Source organism: Lethenteron reissneri, chromosome 58, assembly GCF_015708825.2.
Source record: "Lethenteron reissneri isolate LAM-NWPU_2019-01 chromosome 58, ASM1570882v1, whole genome shotgun sequence".
NCBI classification, from domain to species: domain Eukaryota; kingdom Metazoa; phylum Chordata; class Hyperoartia; order Petromyzontiformes; family Petromyzontidae; genus Lethenteron; species Lethenteron reissneri.
Genome location: NC_083836.1, coordinates 8,783,656 through 8,797,106, shown reverse-complemented (window position 1 = coordinate 8,797,106; position 13,451 = coordinate 8,783,656). Strand labels below are relative to the sequence as shown.

The 13,451-nt window shown below is 47.1% G+C and overlaps 1 protein-coding gene across 1 annotated transcript; it reads left to right on the top strand.

Moving 5' to 3' along the window:
- The first annotated feature begins 7,941 nt into the window (after window positions 1-7,941).
- On the top strand, window positions 7,942-8,919 carry LOC133357418 (olfactory receptor 51E1-like). The gene has a single exon (XM_061575343.1). The coding sequence runs from the start codon at window positions 7,942-7,944 to the stop codon at window positions 8,917-8,919; it is 978 nt and encodes a 325-aa protein (XP_061431327.1).
- The last annotated feature ends 4,532 nt before the right edge of the window (window positions 8,920-13,451 follow it).

Sequence of the window (13,451 nt, the reverse complement as noted above, 5' to 3'; positions counted from 1 at the left end):
ACATCTCGCCACCTTCTGCGGTCTCAAAGTTCCAAGCCTGGCTGACCGCAGCGGTAATTACGGTTTTTTGAGAGAAAGAGAGAAAAAAAGGCAGCAATCCCAGGGTTTGTCTCGAGGTTATTTCAAGTCATAGTTTCTGCGTTGGGGAGAGGAGTTGTGGTGGGGGCCGGGGGCACTCAGCAGGCCCAGGGGGTGGGTGGGGGGCTCGGAGCAAGTCCACTCGTGCCCGAGCCCGCCTCGACACCGGCCTCCCCATCAACCCCACGCGTGGTGCCTCATTAGCAGAGAGACTGTCAAGGTGTGGGGGGGCGGGGGAGTTCACGTGGGAGGGGGGGCGCTGAAGTAACCCCCCTGTGCCCAGGCTGACGCACGCGGTGCGCGTTCCCCCGCGCGGACGCCCGGCGGCCCCCACACACCGGGAGGAGTGAAGCGACAGCCGCTCCGGGCGGCTTGCGGCGGCGAGACGGAGACGTCAGCGGACCTCCCCACCCCACCCCCTAAAAAATATATCATCGCCGTCATTGTCATTGCCTGTCTGTGTTGAGTTTTTTCCGTCTTTCATGTTCGCGTTGATTGAATTGCATCTCTCGCACGGACGATTGCGGAGGTGGGTTTTTTTTACGAATGGAACAACAACAGGAGCCAGCGTCTCCATCCGTGCGCGGTCAAAAATGTGGGATGGGAATTGGCGGAGAGGGCACATGCTCGAGATATCAGCAACATACATTCATTTACAGCCCCGTGTCGACCCACTGCTGGATGAAGCGCTCTGCACGCCACGACAGTCATGGGGGGGGGGGGTATTTGACCACCACTTCGCCACGCTGTCAAGTTCCGCATGGGTAACAATTTAGACGTACATGTGGTGAATAAAAACGAACCCCGCCTCTGCTTCACTGTCACTGAAAAAATGTTGAGCCCCGGAGCACTCTAAAATACGTGTTTGTGTGTGTTATCGTGTATTCTCTAGTGGGGAGCGGTAGTGTAGTGGTTAACGCGCTGCGCTATGAACCCGGCAACCCGAATTCGATTACCGCTCATGGCCAACACCAGTGATGAATATCTGAACCGGTCATGGGGCCTCCTCAAGGTCGACTCAGCCTCAAATGAGTACCTGGTGTGGTGTGTAAACATCGCCCCTAAGGAGACAAAGGCGGTCGGGCGTGGTGCTGGCCACCCCCTCGAGTGCCGTGCCGATCTTTATAGGTGCTCGCTAACAGCACTTTCCCCAACAGTCTGTTAAGGCTACACAGGGGATCTTTATCTCGTCTTTGTCTCTCCACATACAGCACACTCGCTCAACATTGCCTTGAGAATAACTTCTCATTTTGATATTTTTACGCGTCTTAATTCATAAAGCATTGCGATGTCATATTTAGTGGCGACGAGTTCCTAATGAAAAAATACATTGAATGAATGAACATGATTCCTGTTCATGACAGAGAGCATCCCTGTGGCGTTAGGCGCTCGTGTAAGCGGGTTTCACCGCAGTTAGCCAATCTGCGGATCCCAGGCTGCACCCGGTAGGGTAAAGCGTGTGCTACTCCCACCTGTTCCAAGACGTCTGTCCAATGCGAAAGAGTAGAGCAAATACACGCTCTGTCTGTCTGCCTGTCTCTCTCTACAAGTGCTACGTTGTAACTCTCTCACTCGAGCGGAAGGCCCTTCCACCAAAAGTGGCGCGAGTGAGGCATTGCAGGGCTGCTCCTTCGCCTTCTAGGGTACGCGTGGAGAGCCGTCGCTCGCTCTCCTCTCTCTCGGTTGTTAACAACACAAAAGAGGCGCGCGGGTCGTGCTAAAAGTGGCATCGCACACTGCCGAAGAGGGACTTCTCCGCGTCCCCGACGGATGCGAAACGCTCCATGAGCTCTCGAGAATCGAGCGGGAACACGCGGTCGTGGGGGGTAGCAGGAGGTGGCGAGGGGGGGGGGACCCTCACCGCCGTGCTGAGTTGCGTGACCGTCTGACGAGCGCCGGCAGCTTTGCGAGCCCGCGAGCTTTGCTTGCTGCTAATGAGGCGCTAACGAAATTAATTGGCCGCTTCCTCCTCTTCCTCCCCGCCCACGCGCAGGTAGCGGCCGGGCGGTGACGGGGGGGGACATCGCCTGCCTGGTGCCCGGTCGCGCGCGCGTGGGAGGGAGGGTGAGGAGGGATGGAGGCAGGGCAGGGTGGGGAGGGAGGGAGGGTGAGGAGGGAGGCAGGGCAGGGCCAGGGTGGGGAGGGAGAGCAGGGAGGGGGGACAGGGTGGGGAGGGAGAGCAGGGAGGGGGGACAGGGTGGGGAGGGAGGGAGGCAGGACAGGGTGGGTAGTAAGGGAGGCAGGGCAGGTTGGGGAGGGAGGGCAGGGAGGGAGCGAAAGAGCATCGGGTCGGGGCAAGCTGAGCGGGCAACTGTCGCACGAGTCACAACACCGGCACGATCGGCTGCCACACTGGCAGCAACAACAGAAACCACCACCAACAACAACCACCACCAACAACAACCACCAAAAACTCCAACAATTTGCTTCTGACTTCGCACTGCTCCGCTTTGGAATTCTCACTGTTGTGCAGTAAGATCAAGGTCAAGGCGCTGCACTGCAATTTCTGTCTCAAGCTCATGCTGGTGGAAGGGTCTCCACTATAATTACATCTGGAGAGCCCCTCTCAAGGGTATGCTTGGCCTACTCCTCCATGCCGGACATATGTCTTGGAAAAGAGGTTGCACCCACACTTTACACCACCACACCCGATCTAACTGTGGTGCCACCACCATTCATACCGCCGGCGCGGGGGGAGATTTAAGAAACTTCCTTCATCGGTTTAACTCCCGCGCCGGGAGATGCCTAACCAGCGACCTCTGCATTGCAAGTCCAGTGTGCTGACCGCTACGCCCACGGCGGCATCGCTATCGCTATAAGTGGAATAAATCTTTGTCAATGAGCCACGATAAGTCGCGAGAACTGTCGCTGCAGGTGTCCTAAACCTCCTGTCAGCCATTAGCACGGTTGGCTACGTACGGTGCGAAAGAAGTTCAACATACATGCATACAGCCATTGATAACCTTCAGCCACAGTTTTTTTTTCTGATTGTGGAACATAATTGGTTTATTTATTATTATTTGTTTAAGGAGTGCCACAGTGGCGTGATGTAAACTTCCTCGCCTTGTATGCAGGAAGTCGTGTGTTCGATCCTGACCCTGACGCCTGCTGTGTATTTGGAGTTTGCGTGTCTCTCTCGCCGTCATCGTGTGGATTGTTTTACTCCGGTCCTCCGGTTTTTCGCTCCACATTTATAATAAAGGTGCGTTTAGAGTATTTGGCTACTATACATTTACACGTGATAAGCCCACTTCGTTGAGCTATCATTTGTGGCCAGGTTGCTTCTGAAAAATAATTAAAAGCTCAGTGGGCTTTACCTGGTAAAATACAAAAAGTAGGTTCGGTTAAGTTTATTTATTTTTAGTGATGTGCGTATCTTTCCTATACTTTGCTGCTATCATTTTTTGTATTGTTTGTTGTTGTAACTTTCTGACCCCGTGCCCCTACTGGATATCTGTGGAAAAAAGAGCTTCATAGCTCATCGGATTTCTCCGTGATAAATAAAGATTCTGATTCTCATGGCCATCACGTGAAGCATTAGAACAAACATCTCAAGCACGGCTGTCAAAATCCAAAGTGATTTCCTGGTCAATGTCAGCACTTGGGCGGTGCTCATTTACCATTTACAGCCTTGCGCCAGTGGTGGAAATTCCACATTCACATGGCAGAGGACATCCGCTGTTAACTTTCCCGCGAAGTGTTTACTCACAGTGTCGACCCCGGAGGGATGATTGGCTGAACTCGTAGCCAGAAGGATGTGAGCTCTCCAGGTGCAACCCAGACCGAGCAACGAAAGGCAGGGAATGTTCGCTGCCTCGAGTTAGACACCGAGAGAGGGCGCGTTGTCCTTGCATTGATGGGGCATTGTATAATTATCTTCATCGGGTGAATAAAGATGTATTTTTTGTAGCATATGAAGAAAGATATTTAGAGACACGTGTTTACATAGGGTACTGGGAGTACTAGGGGGTGGGAGCATGCTTCCCCCCGACCCCTTGGCTCCTCCCCCCCTAGTACCCTATATCAACATGTGTCTCTAAATAGCTCTCTTCATACGCTACAGTAATTTTGCTGGAGCAGTCACACCTGATGACGGATGCTTGTGTTGCTTCCGACACGTCGTGATTTAATTTAGTTGTTTTATTTAGAATATATTTTGTTTTCACCTACGTGACTTTACCGAAAAAAACAAAGAGTATGGATCCTTGCAGTCACGAAAACTTCTAATCTATAATGTATTTTTTTTCATCACGAAATAATACCGTGCAAAATGCCTATTCTGTACGATTCTGTTAAATTGTGCACACACACACACACTTACGCCAGCCTCGTAATGTTAAGGGGGGCTGGAGGTGGGGGGGGATGACCCCCTTTCTAAATTCTTGTTAAAAACTGACCACAACTGAGCGATGGGCGTCGCATGAACGTCCGATTATCACGGTTGGCTTCGTTACGGTGTGAAAGAAGTTAAACATACACACGCAACCTCCTCTTCTCAGATGACCTTCTCCTATCTCGGGGTGGGGAGGGTGGGTGAGAGCCAGAGCAGAATGTGCGAAGGACAAACGCAGATCGCATCGTGACCCATTCCGTTTAGCGTTCTATCATTTGGTCAAAGTTAACACTGCTTGTTCTGTGCCCTCCCTCCTCCCATAGGTGTTGTATTGACCCCCCCCCCCCTTTAAACAAGCTCATGCTGATGTACACAGGCCTGCACAAGCCCTTGCACATCTTCTTGTGCAGCCTGGTGGTGACGGACGTGATCGGCAGCACGGCGTGCATGCCCAAGCAGATGCAAACCCTCCTGACAGGTGACAGGCAGATCCTAGCGCTTGCCCTGCATGATTCACATGTTCTGGAAATTGTATATATTGTTTTTTTCATTCAATATCACAATCACAGCCGTTCCTGATGGTACAGCGAATCCGGCAACCGCCCTGGGCCCCGTGCTTTGGGGGAGGGGGAGGCTTCAACGGCGTCACGTGGTGTCAGATGTAATACTTCCGGTTTAGTTTGAAGGCGTTGGGGGGCCCACACGGTCGGGTTTGCCTCGGGCCCCGCACCCTCAATATGGATGATCCTGAACACAATCACACACAGAGGTCGGTTTAACACGTAGGCTTTTGCGACTAATATCATTCATGATAAAAGTGTTTTGGGTTAGATCGCGTCAATATATAAATGTGTGGAATTCACAAATCTGGCTGTCACCTGATGAAGCTAGTTGTAATTACTAGCGAAACGTCGTACTCAGATTGTAAATGTTGTGGCCTGGCTCTCCAACACATACCGGTGTGCTGTACGAGTGACGAATTGGCATGTTCTGTTTACGTGACAACCCTTACTAATTGGTTGTGTCGGGTGGTGGCGGGTTTAACGACACATTTTTTTTTACTTTACGCGAACTAACCCCCCAAAAAAACCTGTATTATGGACAATCACATACCCTGATCACAATCCTAGGAAAGCACCCCCAGAACCCATTCTCTCTACCCCCCCGCCCCCCACCGCCGAGAGTCAGGGGTACGGCCAGAGAGGCGACGCTCACTCGACTGTACCACCGCACAAGATGACAGCTGCATAAACAACTCTTTAATTCAAAATTCGCTGAACTCCCATTTAAATTCGTGTCGGCTCAGAGAGATCTTCACTTAGGGTGTTTTATAGTTACTGCCCAGACATTGGGGATTACCATTTGTCCTGGACATGGCACCTGTGTTCAGATAGCAGACATTGATTTGCACCGAGATTTTGAACTGGGACTGTGTTGAACTTTATCACTGTGGCTTGCGCAGTGTTTATGGCCACAGACTGAATTATAAATACGTTCCGGTTTGTTCTGTGGCCAAGGTGGCAACCGGACCAGGCCTGCAGAAGACCACTTTGGCACATCAGAACTAAGGAGGCACTTTCGCTGCTTATGCCACTCGCCATCATGGCCGCGGCTCACAAACATTCACAAAATCAAGACGGCAACAACAAACAACGCTCAGCACAGAAGATCAGAGGAGTCATACAATAAAGAGATTGAAAACTCATTTCTTTAGAACAGTTTTAGTGTGTGTGTTTAGTTTGCTGTCCTTCCCCCGCACCCTCCGACTAGCACGGTTGGCTACGTACAGTGCGCCGTAGCCATGGAGTCAACATTAGGGGGGGACCAAATCTTTCAGGGGGTCTGGGGGTCCCCCCCCCAGAAAAAAGATCTAAATTTGAAAACTAATTTCTTGCCTAAAATATAAAAAGCACTAACACATAGGATGGACTTTTTATTTAATTTTTACAATAATGTCTAATAGTGTATTGTATTACATTGCTCTTGTTTTTCTTTTTTACCTTTTCTTATTTCATTGTATGTAATGGCAGAGATTAGAGAGTAATAAAGTACAACCATAACCACAATCAAATAAACCGAAATCTATTTTATAGAAATATATTGGGGGGGACATTTTGAGCATATTTTAATATTGGGGGGGGGGGTGTCCCAATATATATTATAATTATGGCCTTGATACATACATACATAGAAACATATAAATAATAGGTCCCTTCTTCAACACACGGGTAGCTTACGTTATCGGTCCGCGCACCGAGATCGCTTTGCTAACGAACGGGGAGCTTCTCGGATCACCTCGATGTCATTAGGGCGTCGTTAAGTGACGGCCGCGTCCCCTCAGCCGCATCTCTAATTGAAGTCGCAGACGCACGCGACGTTCGTGACACGAGGCGAGGGCATCCCCAAAAGGGTTTTGAGGTCATTACTGTTCACGTGGGCTTGCAGGCTCATCATATAAATGATGGGCAACCTGACGCGCGTGGCATTTGAGGGAAAGGTGGCAGGGTTAGGCTCTGCTCAAGTGTGAGTGAGTTACGCATATATTTTTAAGCTGAATAATATATCTTTATAGTACTGTTTTATATGATTTTAACACGTCTATTATGTGTTGATTTAAAACTTTAGTGACTGCATGAATTCATATTCTTTGGTTATTTCGGTTGTTTTCTATCTACGTGACTTTACCGAAAGAACCAAAGAATACGTCTATTATGCCTTCAGCAATGGTGCCGCTTGTTCAAATAAATCAACCGCGATTCATATCGTACATGAATGCCCAACATTTTTAATGTATAAAATACGAGACATTTCTTTTGAAACAGCAAAGTAATGAACCCGAGGCAAGCAATGCATAACTAATATAATCTTTTATACAGCATTATCATTAAGACCAATTACTAAAATTAAGGAATAAGACAGCAAAAGTCTGTGCCTAGCTGGCGTCATACAGTCACACTCCAATGCAGTTGCACTGAAGTGGTGGGTCTTGACTTGAGTTAAAATCTCTTCAAACTATCTGCTCCTCTGACGTTTATGTGGCGATTGTTCCATAACGTTGGAGCGACCTCGCCTGACGCTTCGTGCTTATTGGCCTTTGTGCCTTGCAAATGTGATTTTAGAGATGAAAACAATTTGGCTAATAGTGAGTGTAAGTGCACTGCAGTGGACTAATTGTGTGCGCATATATACAGGGTGCTTCAATTAAGTTTTTAACACTTATATGGAACTATCGTTTTTTATTGAAAAAGAACGGATAATACACTGTAACATGATGACAAATGTATGTTATCGATTAAAAAAGTCAGAGAGTATCCACTTGTTCGCCATCATTGTCAACACGTGCCTGGAATCTTCTGCAGGTGGTCTCCAGAGCCCGGGGAGGCACATTTGTCGTGGTATTGTTGCGAATTCTCAGAAGTGTTCACATTTTTTTAAGCACCCTGTATATATCAAAATAGGGTTCTGTAGAACAGAGAGATGCATCATGTCGTTTCTCTTTGCCTAAAACTTGCGTGCAGGCCACGGACGTGATGGAGAACAGCAGCAGCGTCGTCTACCTCGCCACGTTCCAAGCCCCGTACCTTGTCAAAGTTGTCATCTTCAGCCTGTGCGTGCCGCTCTTCGTTATCACGGTTGTGGGCAACCTGCTGGTGCTCGTGACTGTGGCCGCATCCCGGAACCTGCACAAGCCCATGAACATTTTCCTGTGCAACCTGGTCGTGAACGATGCCATCGGCTGCACGAGCAGCGTGCCCAAGCAGCTGCACATCATCTTGACGGGAGACACCCAGATATTTTACTCATCTTGCATCGTGCAGATGTTCTGGATCCACTTTTTTTCGATCAGCGAAATATTCACGCTCACAGCAATGGCTTATGACCGCTACCTGGCCGTTTGCTACCCTCTGCGCTACCACGCGATCATCACCAACAGACGCGCGGTCATAGCCACAATTGTCATCTGCATGCTGGCGGCAGTTATTGCAGGCAGCCAGACTATTCTCATCATCCCACTGAAATTAAAGGACAAAGATCGACAGGTCGATGGCATTCACTGTGACAACATGGGCATACTCCAGCTGTCCGCGTCCGACACACGCATAAATGAGTCTTACGGCTCGGCATTGATCGTTATTGATGTAGTGGCTTTGGGCATCATCGGGTACACTTACTTTAAGATAATTGTCGAATGCAAAAAATCTCGGTTGAATCAGGCCAGAAATAAATCTATAGAGACTCTAATCACCCACTTCCTGGCTCTGTCGATATTTTTCGTGGCAATATTCGTGGCGATCCTGGTCCCGCGGTTCATAAAAAAGACGGAAGATTCCGCGTCCAGAAATATAAAGTCTGCGTCGCAGCTCGCCGTGTTTGTGGTGCCGATCGCCAACGTGACAATCTACCTCTTCAGAACAAAAGCGCTAAAGAAAGCGATCGTGTTTCACTGCCACAGGTTAATGCTCGTATTTCACCTGCGGTTGCACAAAGTTCAAGCTGTAGAAGAATAAATCTGAATACCTATTATAGGCGAGCCGCTATATATTAAAAAAAAACTATTTCTGGGACTCTGGTGAGAAGTGGCTTAACCATGCTTGCCATTGAGCATTCTCACGTAAAGACGCCTAGTAATTTTTCAACGTTTTAACATCCAAAGTGTATTTTTCCAAACATTGAACGCCTCTACGATCCGTGTGCTGTTGGGTTGTGCCGCGTGTCGTTCGGCATGACTCCCAGCACGTGGCGCGAAACGTCGGACATTGTTCCCAACAACACGCAGCACAACCCAAAAAAGCACATATCGCAGAGCCATACAGCGCAACCACAAAGGCAGCACAACCAACGCACGTAGCCGTGACACTCATCACCTTGGCACATCTTGACAATAATTATGTTCTCATGTGTGGTTACACCTTTCTCAAGTACCGTCTATGCCTGGTCAACTTTGTCTTGAACAAGTTGCTCTCTCTCTTGACATGAGTCGTTCGAATCAATGCAGCCTGCATGTCCAGGTGTCTTTCCAACAGCTCTGTTCTTCACCTGAGGACGGCTGCTTGCGTTGTGGCCGAAACGTCGTGAGAATTATTATTATTTGTATTATTTTTATTTTATTATTTCCCTTCTACGTGACTTTACCGAAAGGACCAAGAATATGTCCAGGTATTTCAAGACAAATAAAAGCGATACATTGAAATTATATGTTTGAACAGTTTGCAATGTTTTGGTTCGTAAATGAGACCAAACCAAAGTGTGAAATCAACTGCGATTCATGGTGTTGTAATGCACGGCAGACATAATTACCGGACCTCGCAGACTAAGGCACATTTGAGACTTTCAGTTCTGCGTTAATGCCCAATGATCGCAGAGTGCATTGTTGCAGGCAATCGCCGATTAGGTATCGTGATTAAACATCAAAAAACAAATTGATAGAGCAATATATTATAATTTGTCAAACTTTAACGGGTTTCCACGGTGGCGAAATGGTATCTTCCACGCCTGATATGCAAGAGGTAGTGGGTTCGATCCCGACCCTGACGTCAATATATTTGGAGTTTACACGTGCTTCACGTAGATCTTTCTCCGGGTCGTGCGGTTTTTCCCTGCACATTTAGAATAAACACAACGCGTTCAGAGTATTTTTCTGCTCTACATTTCCTCATGATACGCCACTTCGTCGAGCTATCATTTGTGGCCAGGTCGCTTCTAAAAAAAGAGCTACATAGCTCAATGCTCCTTACCTGGTAAATTATAAACAGTTTAGTTTAAAGCACGTGTGAATGCATGCAATGAATGCAAAAGAATCAAAATAACAAAGGGCATCAATTGACGCAAATGGCTCAACGGGTAGAAATTCATCGCCTCCGAGTCCTGAGCACACAGCTCACAGCTCACGTTACAATCTCCGCTCGACTGACGTTGCGGAGCAGCGAAGCACAGGCATCGACACGTGACCTCCCATCGCACCTGGTGACAGACGATCACGTGGCTCCCAAGACGCCTATAAATGTCCAGCAGGTGCCACGCTCGTCACTGCTCCCGGCAATTGAAGGCAAGGTGAGTGCGTGTCGTGTCATGCCTGCCGTGAGATCTCTGGAATCTTTCCCACGTAATTGACGTGTGTCTGTTTTTGCTTTATTAAGTGTCTGATAATTCAAGATTAAGGAAGTTTAGCCTTTAAATACATTACATTAGTCGTCTTTTTTTGTATGAGTTACGTATACAATTAAAACGATGTCGCACCTCCGATTAGCACGGTTGGCTACGTACGGTGCAAAATAATTAAACGTACATACATGTCTATGAATGCTAGATATATATGTTGTATGGTCTGTTCTGGATGACCACAGTCGCATACTGGAAAGTTTTTAATTTTCCACTTGTGGATCTGGTATCTGCTTCTGCCAGAGATGAGGATCAGTTGTTTTTTTTAAGAGAGTGCTCTTCCGTGAATTGAAGAGAGCCGTGCAGACGAGGTAGACGATGGAGAATTGAAGCTCCATGCTCTCCCTCTCGGCGTTAGAAGCCTCTCACACAAAACAGGTGCTCATATTCAGCCTGTGCCTGCCCTTGTATACATTCATAGGCATAGCCAACGTGCTGGTGCTCGTGGCGGAGGTCGCGGGTTCGATCTCGACGGCTGTATATTTGGAGTTTGCGTGTCTCTCTCCCGTGGTCGCGTGGATTTTTCTTCGGGTCATCCGGTTTTTTCCTCCACATTTACAATTAACATGCGTTTAGAGGATTCGGCTGAAATACATTTCCACGTGACGAGTCACTTCGTTGAGCTATCATTTGCGGCCAGGTCACTTCTTGAAAAAGAGCTGCATGGCTCAGTGAGTCTTCACTGGTCAAATAGAAAGTTAAAGTTAGATGAATGTTTGTATCATTGCTGGCACAGCTTCCCCGCGACACTTTATTATTTCACCTTGAAATGGCCATGCCATATCAATTATGCCTAACATTTCAGAAGTTCACAATGTAACGATTGTTGCGCTCATCGTCAGCATGTAGCGTGCCATTATGTCCATTGATAAATGCAATGTCACAATCCAGTCACTATTTTATTCAAACATTTGATCGTGTTTGTCCTGTCCGTCATATTTGTATTGCTTCGCAAATTCTCTGTCGTGCGTTGCCTTGTTCTACTTTATGCAAACCATTTAGATTAGAGGAATCATTTACATGGAATTTGCATAACCCTTTATATTATCATCGATACAAGCCATGCCCACTTCTGAAGAAAGACCTCCCCATGCAAGACTTCGCCATCTCTCGTGATCCTTCAATGTAAGAATCCACTCAGCATTAGTGCACGAGATAATCCCATCGCTCCATCTCCTCCGTGGACGTGCCCTTGGCTGCCACTCCGTTGCCAGTCTCAACTGCGGCCGTCATCCCGTCTGCGGGACGTGTCCTGTGCAAGTCTACGTTTCTTGACAATCCGACAATAGGAGATTGTACATGTTTCCATTATTACACAAATAAATGTTGTCCTTCCCCCGCACTTCCGATTAGCACGGTTGGCTACGTATGGTGCGAAATAAGTTCAACATACATAAGCGTATAATAATGGTTTACTTGATTAATCAATAACATAATACCTTTCTCCTAGTCATCTGCAGTTTGCGTTCATGAGAAGTTGCATTGTCAGCATCATCGAATTCATGTTTACGCCTACTCACCACCTGGTATCCATCTATAATAAAATCCATTCGTCCAACATCAGACACTCTTAACCAGTTTTTATTTCCAGAGACATGCCTCGTTGTGGAGGCTGTGAGTAGACCACTGAGAGGCAAATATAATTTTCTAATATTGTTGTTGCTGGGATTCGCATTGACACGGTACATCAGCCACTTCTGTCACTTTGCTCCTCGGTCATCTTCCCCACACGGTAATCACGACTACATTGCTCAATTTGTACATGGCTGATGTGAAATAAGAAGAGGCTTTTACCCTTTCTGGCAATAAAACAGGAGTTGTGTTAAGATGTTCAAACACCAAATAGAAACATTTTCCAAGGCATCAAGTTTGCATTAATCACACATACTTGTGGAAAAACATGCAAACAAACATACTCTGATAATATATGCATCGTCTTTGAAAATGATTGGCGTACACCAGAGACAGCAGCCTTCTTTGTGGCATTGTCTGTTAAACCAGAGAACGCCAAAAGGCGAACAAGTACAAAGACAATGCAAGTATCAGAACACTTATAGCTGAGGCCGAACAGTTATTTCTATGGGACCTTTTTGCCAATCTCGAAAATAATGAAAAATAATCATAGATTTTACTCTTTCTGGCAATAACATGGCTTTCGTGCATTTTGCGAACAACTTTATCTCACTCTGAATCTCCGGATGCGAGCTTAATCCTGGGTGTCCCTGACCTCCACTGTACGTCTGTGGCATTGCAAGCAAGGTGTCAAGTCTCCCTTTGCGGCCACATTGAGTCCACTGGACTGTCCACAGTCAAACCCAAATCAGATGTGTAACTGAGAACACCCTCCATCTTAATTGAAATATTGTTCGGGCCCAAAACAGAACTAAAATTAAATTTTAAATAACGTACAAAAATGTAGAAAAAAAAGCACTCGGTCTTGCAAAAAAACATCAGAAGATCCTGAATAAGTGCCCCGGTCCACAGTTATCTATCTGCCGCATCACTGCTGCCTGTCACACTTATCTTGATGGTGAGCTAAGACAAGAGGGACCAAAATGCAATTCTTCAGGGAATGCTGGTGGGTTATTTTTTTGCAAAATGCACAAAGACTGCAGTTCTTTTTACACCGTGGCCATCCGTCCGCTGATCATTCAGCACTGTCATCTGCAACATTGTGGATTGTAATAAGGATTGATCTGCAGATAACCAGATAATAGTATGAGTTGTGGGTTTAAAAAAAAACTCTACAGACAATAGGAGTCTCAGATCAGAAGGGGTGCAGATAAGACGGTTTCGAAATATGCATGCTATAGCTTTTTAAACGTAGAATGTTTTGCTTTTAAATCTCATTATCATATTACAATTCTATTTTTATTTAGTA

Excerpts from the sequence above, each read along its gene's own strand:
- LOC133357418 (XM_061575343.1), top strand. The coding sequence starts at position 7,942 with ATGGAGAACAGCAGCAGCGTCGTCTACCTCGCCACGTTCCAAGCCCCG.